At 41.2% G+C, this 18,825-nt stretch overlaps 1 protein-coding gene across 1 annotated transcript in view; it reads right to left on the bottom strand.

The window, feature by feature from the left end:
- IPO8 (importin 8) overlaps positions 1–18,096 on the bottom strand; it is a 51,156-nt gene extending 33,060 nt beyond the window's left edge. The window contains exons 1-8 of the mRNA XM_083831102.1: positions 17,857–18,096; positions 9,894–9,975; positions 7,549–7,705; positions 5,161–5,319; positions 4,070–4,226; positions 2,914–3,003; positions 1,990–2,084; positions 1,269–1,353 (exon numbers count right to left, since the gene is read on the bottom strand). Of these exons, the coding sequence (XP_083687228.1) occupies positions 1,269–1,353; positions 1,990–2,084; positions 2,914–3,003; positions 4,070–4,226; positions 5,161–5,319; positions 7,549–7,705; positions 9,894–9,975; positions 17,857–17,940 (909 nt within the window). The 5' untranslated portion in view covers positions 17,941–18,096. The remainder of the gene's footprint in view (positions 1–1,268; positions 1,354–1,989; positions 2,085–2,913; positions 3,004–4,069; positions 4,227–5,160; positions 5,320–7,548; positions 7,706–9,893; positions 9,976–17,856) is intronic.
- Positions 18,097–18,825: the final 729 nt, after the last annotated feature.

Here is an 18,825-nt window from a genome sequence, read left to right as displayed (position 1 = left end):
TGTTTGTTTGGCTGGTTTTGTTTGTGTTGTTTTTTTTTTTTTTCCATCAAACTGGATTGAGAAAAGTAATTTTGTTTTACAGACAATCCTTGTATTTTGAAAGCTAGTTTAAATCTGACTTGATTATCAGGCATAGTCAACATGGGTTCATAAAGGGAGAATCTTGCCTTGGTAATTTGATCTCCTTCTGTGATGAAGTCAACCTTTCAGTGGATAAAAAGAAGGTGGTGGACGTAGTCTTTCCGGATTTTTGTAAGGTCTTCGATACCTCCTCATTTGGAGTTTTTTTCCAACCTTAAAGATTCTATGGTTCTATGAGCAGGGAAGTGTATTGCACTCTCCAGACTTCTTAGAAGTCTGTCTGGAATATGTAACCCAAATGCCTGGACACTCAAGAGATGTATTTGAAAAGTTGAAAGCCTGGGAAATACCACCCCCAGTCATCCAGTATATAGCAGGCTGGATGAGAAACAGGAGGAGCTGTACCAGAAACATCTGATCTTGTGAACTGCCACACTCGGGGCTTCCAAGCACTCAATTGCTATAGCCATTCCACCAAACCAGGGAGATGTTAGAAGTCTGGAAGCCCATGTTCCCAGATGCCCACAATTAAGCTGGCAAAAAATTGCAAAAACTCTTGACAGGAACTGCCTCTCTTCTGTGCAACTTTACCAAAACTGAACTGTCTCCAGAAAGCCACATTAAACAAAAATACTAAGCATTCCCCAACAAAAACAGTTTTCTTGTAAACTGTGAATTTTTGCCCTGTTTTCATAAAATATGCTTACCAGGTATAAAATAACTTCTACTGATATTCTCCAGACACCTTCTAATCTGATTACATCTTCCTAACATAAAATAGGACAGACTCTAGTGTTCCTTAGCTGTCTGCTGCAAAATCACTTTCTAAAGAGCGACCTGAAAATACATCCCTTTGTGATGTGAAACCCATGCATCATTTCTTTTCTCTCAGTTACACAGAGAGTATTTATACATGATGATAACACTGTTTTATAAGCACTCACCTTTTATGAAAGTTTTCCTGCAGGGTTTTTTTGAATTGCTGAAAATTTGTGTTATTATACCTCATTTAAGGATGACACTAAGAAGAGTTCTAAAGAATTTCTCAATCACTACAATGAAAAATTGGCCTTATTCTGTTCAGTTTTGTTTCCTGAACTTCGTTGTGAACACACTGTTTATTGAAAAGCAATACCTTTGTGTTCAGCCAAAATGATCTAATTCAGAAACAAACGAACTGTGCTTACCTGTTGTATGCCCACAGCATATGTTTTTAAAAAAAACTCTGAGAATTCAAAGTATTCTTTTGTTACATTTCCCGGACTTCCATACCTTTAAAACAAGGAGAAGACAGATACTTACATTGTGAAGAGTCTTCTGTGTCAAGAAAACACAGTACTTTCTACATCACCAAGGACTCTGAGTAGCCTCCCATCCTCAACAAATCCTTTTCCACAGATATCCTACTAAGTCATTATTTCCTCACTTAATGCTTCCTCATATAATGCCTCACTTCCCTTTTCTTTTCTTAGATTCTCAGCTGGTACAATATTATAGTCAAGTAAATAAAGATGCATCTTGTCATAAGCTCTATAACTTCCATGTGTTTGGACTTCTTTTCAAATCTTTCTCTGCCTCTGTATTCAAGAATACATGCAGTTGTAGCTGAACGCAGTACAAAAACAATATATATATACACATATATATATATTATACACACACACACATATATATATATGTATATACTTTTTCTGGCTAGTTTCCCGCTGGCTTAGAAAGCCAAATCATCTCACTAAAACCTCAAACCATTGGATGTGTCAGTGCAAGGTGGAGAACAGCAGCAGAAACATCTCTTTGGTGAACACATTAAATCAATTGCTAAATCAACTCCACTGTCTTGTCTAACAGTACCATAAGCAATGTTAACAAGATTTGTAAACCCAACTCCATTTTTAATTAGTTTGTTACCGTTCAAAAAGACGAGCTACAATATGTAATGCCCACTTCTTGCATTTCCACCACACCAACTCTGGTCTATCATCTTCATCAATTTGCAAAGTCTCCTATAAATAAATACATGTATTTTGAATTAGCTCTGTGTAGTGTTGAGAGAAAAATAATGTTTTACACATTCCTCACCCAGTAAGCTAATACAAATTCACAGCATTGACTAAAGCTTTGGTTCTGTTAACAGTTATATAACAATCAGAAACTTAAAAATACCTTAATTGGTCAATATAAACTGTGTATGTGCAATAGCTGTATTATGCCTGTACTTTAATTTTCAAAATTATGCATGTTTAAAAAAAATGAAACTCCCATATATACTTGGATAACACACAGTACTGTGCACTTTTGCTTAAAAATTAAGCAAAATTAACACTACGCCTCCAAATTTATATAACATAACCATATTTTTTAATAGCTTTTGCATTGCAATGTTACACTTGTGAAATAAATATCAAAAAATTTTAGAAATGCCAGTTGTTGTTGTACAGACACCCATGCATGCACACATACTTAATTACTTTTTTCATCTTTTCTTCATGAGATGTGGAAGATGGAAGAAAGAAAAAGAGAAACGGAAACAAATGATAGATTTGTGATGAGCTTTTTCTTCTTGAGAGAAAATGGCTAAAATATTTGGAAACTTCCAAAATATCTCAGATCGGAGTTCACATATTAATACTACCTCAGACAGCAAAACTCTGATAGCTTACAAGACTCTCCTGCATTTCTGTCAGAACAACACCTATTCTAAGGATAAGAATCTCAAATAGATGAGATGACATATTAAAAAAAAAAAAAGACCACTGAGAAAAATCTTTACGCTGACTGTTCCTCAGATGCCAACACACAAATATCAGAGGTCTTTACACTAGTAAACCTTACAGGAGGCACGTTTCTATCAATGATGGTACGGAAGACCTCCATCCACTGGGTCATAGTCTGGTTATTCACCAACTGGAGTGGCAATGCGTACTGAAATAAGGAAAAAAAACAACAACATCATGGTCATTAAATACTGATTTATTTTTTTTTCCTGAAGAAGGCAGAAGATGTTTCTATAGTTGTTACACTCCCAGGAAGATGAGGTTCTAAGTAAAATTTAAATTAGGTTAGATATCGTTACTACTAAAACTGCAACCTTCTTGGTATCATTGACAGAGAAACTTCTGATTGGACACTATTTGAGGAAAGTTCCTTGGCTCGAGAACTTGCTAATTCTTTTTGTTTCCTCCTGTTCTTTCAAAATAGTCCAGCTGAGTTTTACAGACCACAACAATGGCTATATTGGAGGATGTGGGGAAACCAAGAGCATTTTAGTAAGAGAAATGTACTTTTAATAACTATCTAGTAAATCCTACCTCTCTATAAAATCCAAAGCAAAGTGACAATATTCAGGCACTTTTTTGAAAAATAAAATAGGATCTTGGGATCATTTTTTATCCTTTCCTTCTCCCCCCCCAGTCTAATAACAAAATAACAAGCTTTTTAATGCTCAGTAAGATCTTTCAGGCTGTAACAATGTAGGATCTTAGTTGTTTCTCATTCTCTGAAAGTACTTCTTCACCAAACTCATATTCTCTGAAAATGCATAATAAATGCAAATAATTTCTGCCAAATGATGAAGAAAGAAAGTGAGAAACACCACCTGAAGTGCACTATTTGATAGCCATACCACAATATGCACTACTGCCACTTTCAGAGGCTAAACAGCACAGTTAGGATACTCAGTTTATATCAACTACGTGTGACTTTATAAATACAGAAATATTTCTCCAACATGCTTACATACAGGATGCACAGAAGTACTTAGGTTCATTAAAAATGTAATCCTGGGGATCATGTGACCAGTTTTTAAGCAGACAAATCTACTTAATGTGATTATAAAAATCACATTTTTATAAAAGCTATTTATTGAAAATGACTTTTCACAACCAAATTAGTATTTTTACTCAATGAGTTTACACCCATGAGTGCACTGAAGGGGACTGCTGTGCTGAGCAATGTAAAAATTCTGTTTTTCTTGTACACAAATGCCAACCTGAACAAGAGCATAGAAGATTTTTAAGATTTGTTTCTGAAGAAGTACAGAGTAATGGGAATTATCAGGCAGAAGCTGGATCATTTGCTGCTGAATCCGGGGCAAAAATATCTGCATTGCTGCTATGAGGGGATCTCGCTCCTCTGCTTTTTTGTATCTGCAAAGGAAACAAAAATGTGGGTCAAGGATCTACACACTAGAGATTCTAATGCCTTCTCCTCACCAGCGATTTAATTACTGTACTCTGAAAAATATCCAGCACTCACTCATTCACTGTCCCTACTCCAGCACCCATCTTGTAGTTCCAATAATTTACAGAAAATCTCTAACATATATAAATAGAGAAGTGAAAAACAACAAATGTTATAGAATCTTACAGAAATGTTCTTTGCTACTGAGTTGTAAGGTCACAACAGCAGGGACTTGGATTTCTCTGACGTTTGTATCAATGCCAAACCCAAGTTGGATGCTGAACAAACAGGAGTGAACAGCCATTGAAAGGGAAAGGCAACTCCATTCTTTTGGTAAGATTCTCTCTTTTTCTATTTACATTTCTTTTGTGTGGTTTATAAATATATTCCTAACACCAGATACTTTTTTCTAAATGAGACAGTTCACTACACTTCTGCTAATTTATGCTTTCTGGATTTAGATGATCAGGAGGACGGTACAGATAACAATATACAATAGGAGTATGTGACAGAGGGTACTGTATTATGACATAAAAGTAGAAAGTAATTTACATTCATATTTCCAGCATTTGGGGAATGTTCAAACAAAAGAAGTTACAAGCATCTAAGCACTTTTTCCACAGATGGGTTAAATCAGATCAGAAGTACAAAGCCTCAAAAAAAAATATCAATAAACTCATACAATTTATTGCTGAAATCTCTGCTTTCAATTCACTGATTATATAAAGATGATGAATAGTTTTCAATTATTTACAGCAAAGGAAGCATACGACAATTATTAATTCTCATCCTCTAGCTGAATTCCTTGTAGAACTGCCAGTGCTCTTAAGAAGGTCATTCTCAGTAATCAACTGAGAGCTAAAGTACTGAGTCCTTGTCTACTTCTGGATGTCGACTTACTCGTAAGTCTTCACCAGCTGATATAGGCACAGGAGGCTCCCGAGCCAACTCCCACTGTTCTGAGACTGCAAGTAGTAGCCTATCTTGTCTACAACAGCTGTCCAATGGCCAGGAAAGTCATGTTTAATGATAGCGCGGAGGCACATCGTCAGCTGGGCTCTATAGCAGGAGAGAAAAAGAAACACCTTAGAAAGTAAATAAGGTCATGGCACGGTCTTTAATATTAAAGGACAGATCCCAAATCTTGGTTTAATGGCTACAATATGCATATTGCATCATAACTTTCATACATATTTTGGTAACATTGAAAGAGTTCTGGAAGATGATAGAAGAAAAGCAAGGAAAAAAAATCTCATGGTATTTAAGGAAGAAACTAATTTCAGAATATTTTAACTACTTTCCTCTGCTCCTCCTCACTCTCTACAGCCATCAGACAATATTTGAAAGCAATTAATTGTTCATGAAACCAGCTAGCTTTGTACTTTGAAAATGAGTGGTTATACTTCTAAATACTTACAAGGTTGAAAGCAACCACAAAAGAACAAATTTGTACATTTTTATTAAACAAAACTGGTTTGTGTTATGATCCAAGCCAGAGGGTCCTCATCACATGATAATTTTCCTGGTATCTTCCCAAACAGCACTTCACAACCTCTGAAGCATATGGCAAAGCAAATGAGGTAAAATGTTGTATCATTCCTCTCCCTCCACAGAGTCTTTGAAGCCACTCACAATGGTGTGGCAAGACAGGATTGTTAACTGACTGATGTGAGGTGTGACTAAAAAGATTGAGAGGCACTAAACTAGAAACTGTAATTGCTCTTGGCTCTGCTAAGGAATGAAAGAAAAAGTCTGCAGTAAATATTGTTTCTTTTTATATTTGGTGCTCCTTGCAGTCCAATACTTAAGGAGCCACTATCACCAAGTAGTTCAATAAGGTGCTGTCAATCCTTCGATATTTTGACCTTTGTACAAATTTACCTTCCCCCTCAAGCCCTTGAAGTTTGTCCTTGCTGCTGATTTGGTTCCTTCTCCTCCCTTATTCTCACAAGCAAACAGTGAAAAATACCAGTATCACAGCATCAGACTAGTTCCAGTAAAGTCTGTAAAGTTCCAGTAAATGTAAATTTGTCAAAGGTTAAAAATGTCAAAGACAAGTTCTTAGTCAGTATTTAGAAACCCTCTATGTTATTCGAGGTGTTTTACTGAGGATTTTCAACAGTCCTTTTAGATGTACATGGTCATTGTAATGACAAGATATTTTGAATATCATGTTATGAAAAGATGCCTGAACTAGTTTGCAAAAAAACTCCTCAAAGCTCCATTATTTTGTGCTCTTTTGTATAAACCTAGCCTTGGTAATTACAACATGATGAGGTGGGCAACTACACGCCCTTATTACACTATCACAGAATCAACATAAGCTTCCTTACACTGTGGCACAACCCTTGCAAGGAGCTCTCTAAGGAGGGATTCTAATCACCTAAGTCAGAGACTTAGAAAAGCTGAACTGGAAACAATGCTTTAGTTCATTCGCTTGTACTGGTGCAGGATACAAGATACTAGGATACCTGTCAAGTGTTTGTCTGATCTATGCATCAAGATATTCACTGAGAGCAATGCTAGAGCATCCTACTGTATTCCAGTGTTTGTTTGTTTGTTTTAATCAAATGTTTTCCCTAACCATAATTTCAATCTATAGTCAATCACTACTCTTCTTGGTAGGATGACTGGCCAAAAACACATCTTCGGGCACCTAGCCAGTTGAAAGAAGGAGGAGAGGAGAGGAAGAATTTCATCTGTTTTTCAAAGATGCACATCTATACGCCACAGCATAACCTACTCTTACCAGATTCATTTTAATTAAAGCCATGAACAAAGACAGATTGTAATAAATCTGTGAAACTTAATTATTCTTCCAGAAAAACAGAGAACATTTTTTCATTCTTTTAACATCTTACAACCAAGAATAACAACACGCATTTAAATGCTGGAATGACGCACAAAAATTGGAAAAGTAACTGAGAAAAGAGGTATTAGAAAAAAATGGATTTTGGGAAGTATTTGCCTCAACAGGTAATTCGGTGTTATAGACAGCCCTCTATAATATCTGCCCTGAATTGGCCATATAGACAGGCTGTCACTACAGCAAGTTTTAGAAGATGCTTTAAACTACACTGTAAGAGAATAAATCACATCACAGTGCTCTTAGCCAGGTAAATACATTTCTGAGAAACAAGTACACATACATATGGTAAAATTGATTATTATCACATTTTCAAAAGAAGTACTCACTTCATTTCCCAAGAAACTGAGATTCTCACACATCTGGACTGGTAAACCTAAAAACGTGAGCTATAGAAATATCTCTACATAGCAGAAAAATACCTCACTAAGTCAGGAGAGCGAATTATTCCTTCTACAATGTTATCACGAATCTGCTGACGATCATTTTCATGAATGTTGAATGGAAATACTGCTTCTCCCGGAGGTGGTTCACGGTCTGGCCAGTACTGTGTCACCATGTTCTTCAGGTAAATGGCAGCTGCGAATAAGCCATGTGGAAATAATAAATTCAATTTAATTTTGAAGTATCCTCACATTACTCTGTGCTCAATATGTAGTACAATTGAAAGCACAACAAAGAGCAGAAAGGACAACTTAAAACCTCCTCCATGGGTTTGTAACAATTTTAAGCACTAAGCACAGGTGAAACAAAAAAACATTTTTTTATATATATATATATATATATATTTTTTTTTAATCATAACAGACGAGACTGGGCTCAAGTGTCTGGTCCCAAACCGAGCAGGACAGTATTTCAGTCAACTTCTACTGGAGTACATTCTTTACTACAACAGTCTTGTGTATGGGCATAATACGCTATCATTCTAAACAAGCAAACAAACATCATCTTATCTTCATTTTTACTCATCTCTAAAATAACAACTCAAGCTCAGTAAGGGAAGTTTTGTAAGGCTCATGTAAACAAATCATTGTGCACGCAGAGAGAATCCTCTGCTTGGGGAAATGCCCAGTATGAAACTGGCATATGGCCTTCCTTCTATTCAGACAGAAATGTGTGTTGTGAATTCCCTAAGCTTTATCTCACTACTAGGATTTCGCATAATCCCTCAGAATTGTTCCCTTCTGTCTCACATGGAAAAACATGAAAAATAAAGTTAATCTTCCACTGAAAATAAGCAGCATTTATGCCTCAGTATTGAAATGCCTGTAGGCATTCTTTAGAAAACATAGGAAATATGGTGTAACACGTTAAAGTAATGTTCTTAATAGACTCTTATCCCTTTATTATTTAGGTTGATTACTGACTAGGGTTTTAAAGTATAAATAAGATATTCTTGGGTACAATTTTTTTGTCCTAACAAGTTACAAAGTAGGAAAGCATGCAGTTTGTAAAATATTTTATAGGAACAAGAGGAAAAACAGTTATTTGACTATGAAACGCCAGAACATTCAAATATAATACAGGTCCAGAAAGACCAAACACTTCAATTTACTTTGTCCATAGGTCTTAAGAGTGTACAAATTCTCAGGGAAATTTCAGGGAAATCTGTTGATTTAGAAACTAAATTCAAATGTTTTCTATTTTATAACTCCATTCTGGAACAACAACCAAAAAAACCTCTACATACTTGTGTTTTTTTGTTGTTTTGTTTTGTTTTCCCTGAATGATAATAAAATGAGAGATTAATTTATGAAAATGACCTTATGGAGCCTAGATTAAGCATCAAACTTTACCATAGAATGGTTTAACAATGCCATTCAAAGTTGGATTATCTTTGAAAATATACACGCCAGCATGACAAACAGCATATGTCAGCATGCTTCAACACACTCAGGGGATTAATAGGATCTGTACAAAAAAAAAAAAAAAAACCACCACTGTGCTTCAATGGGAAATGCTGTTCCATACGATAGAAACAGAGCAGTGAATGAAACAGTAATCACCAATTTATGGAAAAAGCTGAGTATTTTACAACTCTGTAAAAAAAAAAGAAAAAAGAAAACATTGTATAGGAGTAGTTAAAATAGATTATGAGAATTTAGAAACTGATCTTACACAAATGTATACCCTAAAGTTAACTGCATCACCGCACCCAAAATTACATATATAGTTAAGCAATCCTTCTAGACATGCTCAGACTACAAATTTATAACTTAGCAGTAACGTGACCTTCCTTCACATTTATTTTTGTGAGTGGACACCATAGATACCAAATAAGCATATGTGGCTACCTTTGACCTACAAACTGTTTTCATTTTCAGAAACTTTGACTTTTCCAGGAAAAGGGATTCAAATCTACTACTCAAATGAGATCCCCTTTTTTGTTCAAATATCTTCATGTCTTGGCTTCGATATCTCTTCACCACCAGAAGAAAGAATATCTAAGGCTCCCTGGGTACTCAGTTTTGAGCAAAAGTCATTCTCTTTCAGTATCAGTATTCCAGCATTCCAGTAGGGATCACTATAAACACAGGGAAGCCACAGTAGGACTCAACCCTATACCCATGCTTTTATCTGATCTTCATACAGGAGAGAGGTGGCAAAGACAGAAAGGTTTCCCTGCTGCACTTTTCCATCTGCATGTTCAGAACAAATGTGAACTTTCTTACTTACCAGCAGCTCAATACTCTGTTGAAATAACTAACAGACTAACTAACAGACTAACTTTCTATTGAAAGAAAATGAAACAAGGATTTTATCTCACCTGCTTGACGCACCGGAAATTCAACTTGATCTGATACTATGATTTGCAGTAGACTTGGAGCAAAATTGATGATCTTATAGGACTGAAATACATATAAAATACAGTTAGCAAGTCACTATGTTTAAAGAAGACTGTATTACCGAAAGCTGAATAAGAACAGAAACCAAGGTTTTTGTAGAAATCTTTGACTCTCCTCGTGAAGTATGAAAGGTTTTAGCACATGGATTTACCCAAATCAGCAGTGTTCTACAGAATTACTTGAAAAAGCTGAGCAAATAATGGCACATGGGAGGAATAAGTAATGTGACAAGGCTCTCTAACAGATATTAGTGATAATGAATATTTAAATCATTCTGAGAATGCATAATGAGAATCTCTATACATCTAGTGAATTATTTAACTTAACCTCATAAGTCAAACAAGCCATCTATTATACAGCTATATTTTAACAGACTAGATGCATAGTGCATCATAACAGAAAAATACCAACTGAGGATAAACGGTGGAATAACCATTTTTAATTAAAATCAAGTGTAGACAGATAACATTTCAAAACCCACAGCTTTCCCGGGAACTTTTCAAACACTACATCAGCCACACAGCTGAAAAAATTCAAAGAGAAAACAATGCTCACTGCACTTCTGAGCAAAGCACATCAGATTTAAAAGATGTGAAAATCTGATAGCATTATATTGCTGTCATTCGACAGGGGTCCTCCAACGTGAAGAATCGTTGACTCAGCATGGTGCAGTTACCACTAAGCCTTGGCAACATCAGTAGTTACTGGCAGGTCTGATCTTTCATCACTCAGATCCATGTTTGATGTTCAAAGAGAGATGTTTCTTGGGGGCTAGATGACATACACTTTCTTATTTTACCTTTTATAGTATTTCTTTCCAACCAGATTATGTCTGGCAGTCCTGTGGTTATTTCCAGAGCAGTGCTTTCAGTGCAAGTATACTACAACCTCCCAGAAACTTTGCCTCATTCGAAAGCTGTGAAGTAAGTGGTACGTTCTGCAGTGCATGTACCCAATTTCTTGATCTAACATCTCCATAATGAGGTAAAACTACAGTGCTTTCATGATGCCTAAGTGTAACAGCGGCAGCACAACTCAACAATTTTGCCAAATCACTTAACTTTGTGGCCCTCGTTTTACTTATTGTAATTGTAGCGTAATTCTAACCCACTCTGTGTTCAGAGCCTCATTTGATGTTTATAGAGCAATCTGAGCACTCAGATAAAAGCAGTAATGGCAAATCAGAAACATACTCTGCTGCAGTCGCCTTCTCTGTAAACTTTAATTACCCATAAGCAACGCTCGAAGTAAAGCAAAAGCTGTTAACAGGCAGCACAGGAGCTCCATTTACCTACAGGCATGCTGAAACGCCAGCTTTCAATGCCAACTGGTTGAAGCACGCCAGATTCCAAAAATCACCTTTTGTATCAAGTGTACCGGAGGCCAAAGGCTGGCCTTTAACTGCCAGCAGACAGCCCCTCACAGCGCCGGGGAGCTCTGACCGCGGGGCTGAGGGAGGCTCCAGGGATGTGAGGAGAGCACGAGGCCTCGCGGCAGCACAGAAAACCAAGAACGTGTGCGAGCTCCGAGAGGCTTTTTTCCTCTAAATAGTGCTGATATGTTGTCCTCAGAGGGAGTCTACATGCAGCTTGTACCACTAAAAATACATTGACTAGGAATGCAGCCTTCTGGGGGGTTGTTTTGTTGTCGTTGCTGCATTTTCCGGCAGTAATCCCACTGGTATCACATTTGGGATGGACGCAGTGATAACAGCACAAATTATTTCTCTTTCCCTGCATAAACAGCTTTTGCTGAATTTACACCGAAGTCGCAGCTACTCCAGGAAGCTTTATTGGTACCACTTATGCTGGCACACAACCGCTAGCCTTGAAACGGGGCCAGGATATCCACAAATAGGGTCATTTGGCCTGCGCGGCAAGCGGCCTGCAGCGCCGGGCGTGACACGAGGCGCGTTACGCAGACGGGCCGCGCAGGGTCTCCGAGGAGGCCCCACTCCCACCGGCACAATGCTGTGGGGCTTCCTGCCGCCCAAAATACTGACACCCCCCAGAGATCACAGGAGCACAGCATCCAGTCCCCACCAAATCTGTCTGTTCTATACTATTACCTTTATATTGCGACTATTAAAAACGCTCATTTCCTCACTGCACCCCACAATTCACATTTTTACACAGCTTCGTCTTCTCTTTGGTATCAGAGACACGAACATGTTAGAGATGAACAGAGATTGTGTGTCCCTTTTAGAAACAAGGCACCTGCTTGTGTTACATTTGTGAGGCTCAAATACCACGCTGCTCACTTGCGCAGCAGCAAACCAGTCAGGAAAACAATGCTCTGCTTGCAGTTTTGGGAACAGAGGACTGTTGAAAAAGCCGCACACAGCAACATTTTTCCTATACCAGCACATTCCCATTGGTTTCGTTGTCATGCTAATTGTGATCTTGGGATCGATCCTTTTCGCTCCCTTGCTCTGGAAAACCATCCAGCAGGCCCCTGGAAGCAGCAGGAAAAGCTGCAGGTGCTCTGTGTGCTGGGGCAGAGCTACTGTTAGATGGGCTCCGTGTAAATGGAAGGAGATGAAGAGTCCGCAGAGCTGGACGGGTTCAGCAAGACACTTGTGAGAGCTGCACGTGAACTTTTACAAACTGAGTAAAGTAAAAGGAAGTTTTTGAAAAGTAAACTTTCACTAAATACAAAGAACAACGATTATTTTAAAGCTGTGTAAAACATACTGACAGCCCTTGCATTAATCACAGGTCACTAAAAAAAAAAAACAAAACACAAACAGCTACCCACATTTCATTTCCATTGGGATTAAGAAGATAGGATACAATGATGTGCAGGGCTAGCAGCTTAACCAGAAGAGGCATACAGCTAAGCACTGGTAAGATACAGCTGGGTAAACTTCCAGCAATGACCAAGGAAGGAGATGTGCACGTCCCCATGCGCCTCGCTCCACCTGAGCCCAGTCTCGGGATCCACGCGCTGCAGCTGTACATCCACCTGCCCCGTTTGTCCTTTCTCCTTTGCCCTAACATGCATTTCTTCCCCACCTCAGCATCACTGCTCCACTCCTCAAACCATCAGAGGCCACATCCTTTCTTGCCTATTTCCTCATCCCTTTGATTAGGTATAGAACAGAAGGCACCCAAGAAAGCCTCAGAAAAGCCACTGAGAAACAGCAAGATGAATACAGTTACGTTCACAGAACCAGAATACAAGGAGAGATAAGCAGGAAAAATGCATTAAGATTTCCCCAAATGGATCCTACTGAAGCAAGTACTCTTCACACCTAGCTTTCACGTGGGACCCCAGGTTATCGTGCATTAAACTTACTTTTTTTATCGTGCATTTAAACTTATTAAACTTACTACAATAAGCATCACCCTTGTGTCTTGCTTGAAATAGCCACATTTTTCAGTAAATCTTCCTGCTGCACTGAGAGCAGCCAGAGTGGCTGACTGCAGAGTGGCATGGGAAGGTATTTCTTCCTCTGCAGAACAACAGGGGGATGCTCTGGAACAACAGACATGGAGAAACCAAGCCTTCCCTCGGGTTCTGCAAGGCGAGCTGTCCTACTCCACCAGTGGCAAACACGTCCTTCTCAGCTCCTCTGAATGCAAGTATGGCACAAAATAATCACTTTTCATCCCTTCAACTGAGAAATCAAGGCACTACATCTTTGTTCGCAAGATAAACACAAAAAAAATTGTAGCTTGAATATGTATGCAATTAACTGTTTGCAAAGATTATTTTAAGGCTTCCACGCATCTGATTTGAATGCTCAGTTATCTAAGCTTTATTTTTTGTTTGCTCTGCACTTAAAATGCGTTACTTAGAAACTCCATCAGTATTTGTCACACTTGGGCATATTTTTGCTGTTGCTAACAGTACTTTCTTTTTGTTTTTTTTTTTTTTTTATGCTGGCAGTCACAGGTTGTTAAAACAAACTAGAACTTCAAAAGACACTTTCTTCTTTCATTGCCTACATGCAAAGCCCTCATTTAGGGAAGGGAAAACACAGTGTTCTCCACACAAATTGAAAATAAACGCGTACAAGAACACCTACCCGAGCTGCTTTCCTCTGCTGGTCCCACTGCCAAATTCATCCAGGGTCAACCACACGCCGCTTTCCACAGAAAGGCTCGTGCCTTCATGCAAGTCAGCTTCCTCATCAAATTGCTCCTCAATAAAAATACCTGAGATTCCTCCCTCGATAACACGGCACTCAATGCCAACTGCCTTAAGATCCCTGCATACTTTGACAGCCAACTCACCAAAGATAGGGAAGAAATAAAAGGAAGCCCAACATTAGTCAGGACTCCTCTGCTTTTGGGCAATCTTCTCACATTTCTTTCTCTTCCCCCTGCACCGCTTTTCAGTTCCTGTCAAAGTCAAATTCTGCAACTCTTCCTCAATATTTAAACAAGCACTTGCACGCCTGCAGTTCTATTCATGTTGTCCACTTTGTCACAGACCAAATAAATGTATTACGGCAAATTGAGCCAATTAAGCTTAATGCATAAGAATTGTACTGGTGATCTTATATAAACAGGAATCAGTCAGAAATGATACTGCATGCTCATATAACCAGACAACATTATTCCACAACATAGAATCAGAGTCACTGAAGGATTTGGGTTGGAAGGGACCTTAAAACCCACCCAGTCCCACCCCCCTGCCACGGGCAGGGACACCTCCCACCAGCCCAGGCTGCCCAAAGCCCCATCCAGCCTGGCCTTGGACACCTCCAGGGATGGGGCAGCCACAGCTTCTCTGGGCAGCCTGTGCCAGTGCCTCACCATCCTCTGAGTGAAGCATTTCCTCTTAACATCTAGTCTCAGTCTCCCCTCTTTTAGTTTAAAGACATTACCCCTTGTCCTATCACTACATTCCCTGGTAAGAAGTCCCTCTCCAGCTTTCTTGTAGGCCCCCTGTAGGTAGCTATACCAAGAACTGGCACATGAAAGCAGTATTTAGTCATTAAAGTCCCTAAAGTTCATGAGACAGACCTAGAAAGAATAAGAGCCTAAAACTGATATGAAAAAATCTCATTGCAAACAAGATGGTGTGTAGAAATTCAGTATCTTTCTTTGCTGTGAAAATTGACAGGGTGATTGAAAAATATGATCCTAAAGTGCAGGCCAATTATGCCGTGACAGAGCTGAAGGAAAAAAAATGGAAAATAAAAAAGAAAGAAAAAGAGTGAGCTGGAAAGATGTGTACACTAAGGGAAATAACAGGTTAACAGGGAAGTGACAGTAGGTACTTGATAGACATGACTGACCTGGCAGGAAATTACTGCTCCAGTTTATCCAGAATCACATTTTAGATCAACCTCACACTTAGATTTGCGCTCAGGGCACCGAGAGAAATGGAATTTGCTGATGACACAGAAGTAGCATACATCAATAGAGGAGAAAGATCAGAAAAATCCTACAAAGAACTGAATTATCTTTAAAACTGCTGCAACAAAAACGCAATGGAGTAATAAGACAAAGTACACGGCCATGCACTAAGGCATAATAGGAATTTCTCCTAAAAGCTTGAGGCTTGTTAGTGAGGAACAACCACGGGATAAAAGGGCCTTGGTATATTACATGATAAGAGGGATGTTAAGTGTTGATCATGAAGATAATTGTAGCTTTAGGATGTATAAAATGAGGTATTAATGACATTGAGCATGAGACTTTCTGGCACGCTGCAAACACAGATGACCAGATTACACAAGAAAGATTACTTCAAAGGGAAGTACAGAGAAGAGCTGTGCTCTCTTGTTATTAGACTTCAAAAATCCAGTTTTATGATAAGGCAAAGGAAATACAGCTTGTTGAGGCAAAGGAAAACAAGCTGGTAGGGGTCAGGCACTGACAAACATGTCAGAGTAGGTACCAAGAAACCTGTTCTAGTTAAGAGCCAACATTGACACAAATCGATCTTAAATGGGCCATAATTAGTTTAGGCTGGAAACTGACATTTGTTTCTAGCTCCTGGAGGTAGAAAGCTCACAAACAGCCTTCCAGTAAAAATAATAAAGGCCAAAAAAAAATAGTAACTTTTAAATGTAGCCTTGATTTCATTTCTAAATGCAATTAGATGATAATCCAGAAGGCAGAGAGCAACTTCATTGATTTAGCTCTGTCTTTATACAGGTGCAGGAACACACAGAAGAGAAAGAAGCACTTTCAGGCATCCCAGGGCTTTTGACAGGTACGCAAGTTTTCATTCATTTTAACTCCATTCTGCACGTAAGTGAATTACAGAGTCAGGACCATTAGGAGATCGTTGCTAAAGGGCTCTCTATCAGTACAAGCAATGAAGCATCTACACTGAGACACTATTTTGGTGGAAGAGTAACAGAAGGGTTTCAGTTCTGTGGGAAACTCCAGTCACTACCTTGACTCAAGCTTGAAGGCAAATGCACACTGCAGACAGGGTGGCACAGAAGATGTTTTACTTCAGTATCCTTTAGCGTTTATCAGGAGCAGCATCACGTTATTGCACAGAATGAAGGTGACCCCTGTTCTCTTTGGACAAGCATTGTATTACTACTTCGAGTGCTTATTGTTGGAGGGAGGGTTTTTTGGTTGGCTAGTTGGTTAGTTTCTTTGCTAGAACAAGAGAAAAACTAGACCAGCACCTGGATTCCTGTACACGCAGGAACACAGCTACGTGTCAGCACTATCATTATATACGTGGAAGTCTGACAGATCACTTTGAAGTCTTGCTTCAAAAGCACTGAAAGGGTTCAAGATGCCAAAGGCCCACGTTAGCAACATTCCTCAGGTGCACTTTTGTTCCACTCCTCCAAGAGTCGTATCAACCCCAACACCGCATCGGTGCACTTTATCAGTCACATACATCACGCTTCATTTAGCAACAGGAAGCCTGTGCAGCAATAGGCACATCTGAATTTCAGGACTTGTTCTTTATAACAGAAGAGAGGAAATGTGTCAGCTGTTTTAAATGAAAATCTGTACTTCAACCCATTCTTGATAAACTCTAAAAGTAAAACCTGGGTGTTTCATGAGAACTGCATTATCCATCGCTTGGTAATTGAAAGGTTTTATGGATCGCAATCTACGAACACTTTCTAACTTTTGATGAGCTTCACGGTGGGAAACAGCGATGGCAAAGCAGCAACGTTAGGAGCAGGACCCAGGCACGCAGACAGCTGCTCCTTTGTCCTACCTCTGCCAGCCACGCAGGGGTTTATTCCCCTAGTTTTGATCCCCGTGCAACAGGCTGCTGGCAGACATTAATTCCCCTGCCAGTCCTCTACGGTAGGGACAAAAGTAAGCGCTGTGGGCTTTTTACAGCAACTCCACCAGGCGAGTAAGAAAGAAGTTTTGCAGTTTTATCTAGCTGCGGGCACGAGCGTCCCCGACGCCCGTTGACCAGCTAACCGAGCTGCCCTAGGGCTGCGGGGAGGACTGGTGGCTTCCCGAGGAGCCCGGAGTTGCCCAAACCCTGACCTCAGCTGCCCAAACCCTGACCTCAGCCAGGAGAGCCGCCGGGCCGCAGCAGCCAGCCCTGCCAGCCGCCCCCCGCTGTCCTGCTGAGGCACCTCACGGGGGGCACCCACAGCCCCCGGCACGGCCGCACCGCCGCCCAAACCCACCCCCACCGCCTCCGGGGGGCTTGCCCTCCCTCCCCCGGCCGAGCCAGCCCCCGGGGGGCAGCGGTCGGGCCGGGGGGGGGGGAGCCGAGAAGGGACCCCGGGCATGGCCCCGGCCGCCGAGGAGGGGGCGCCCCCGACCCCCTCAGCCCCTGCCCCTGGCGGCGGGGCCGGGCGGCCCCGTGCGGAGCCGCGGCCGGGGGGCGGCGGCGGGGGCGGGCCGGGGCCGTGCCGTGCCGTGCCGAGCCGTGCGGTACCGAGCCGTGCCGTGCCGTGCCGAGCCGTGCCGCCCGCCCCTCCCTCACCTGGTTGAGCTCGTTCTCGGCCGCGATGCGCAGCTTGGGGTCTATGGTGCCCTTGAGCGCCTGGATGATCCTGTTGGGGTCCATGTCGGCGCGCTGCTCGCCGCCCCCCCGGCCCCTTTCTCCGCGGGCGGGAGGAGGGAGCGGGGCCGCCGCCGCCGCCCCCCCCGCACCGCGACCGCGACCGCGACCGAGCTAGCGTCCCCCGCCCCCCGCCGCCGCTCACAGCCATTCACCGGTTTGCGACAGCTGGGCATCGGGAAGCGGGCGCTGCTTTACGGCCGCCGCGCCGCCTTCTGGCTTCGCGCGGGGGCCGCCATGTTGTTGTACGGACGGAAGCCAGATGCGGAGCCCGCAAGGGGCGGCCATGTTGCGGTGCGGTCGCCGAGGTGCGTGGTGCTGCACGAGGAAGCCTCTGCAGGGGCAGTTTGCTGCAAGGGGCTTCCCAAAATGTGCGGCTGGGGTACAAACCGTGCCCCCGGCTATGTGCTTGTGGCCCCTGTCCTCATTGTGTCAGCGGGTGAGCCCCAGCTTGCCATGTGTTACTGCGGTTTGTGTGTAAAACCGCTCAGGAATATACAAACCACACTAACTAGGAGCATTTGCCCTCTGTGGTTCTTCACCTCTGTCCTCCTGTTTCTCCCCCTAAATCGTAGAACAGGTGAAGCCAAGGAAGATGCAAACATCTGGGCGGGTGTAAGATAGCTCCTGAAGGGGCAGTTCCCAGCCCCACAGCATGCTGAACAAGCCTCATGACTAATCCAATCTTACTGAGTCAAGTCGTTCAGTTTCTTCTGCAGGTGAAGTTTTACATGGCATTTACAAGACAGAGATGTGCTGTTACCTGGTGGAAAGAACAGAAAGGCTGCTTCCTGTGGTTTGGAAGAGTCAAATGCTAGGGCAATTACAAGATCCTGCCATAGCAGCATAGAGATGCCTTAAGAACACAATTTGACAGCATGTCATTCGTTC

Source organism: Anser anser (assembly GCF_964211835.1).
Source record: "Anser anser genome assembly, chromosome: 1".
In the NCBI taxonomy this organism is placed as follows: Eukaryota; Metazoa; Chordata; class Aves; order Anseriformes; family Anatidae; genus Anser; species Anser anser.
This window is presented reverse-complemented; position numbering and strand designations above follow the sequence as displayed.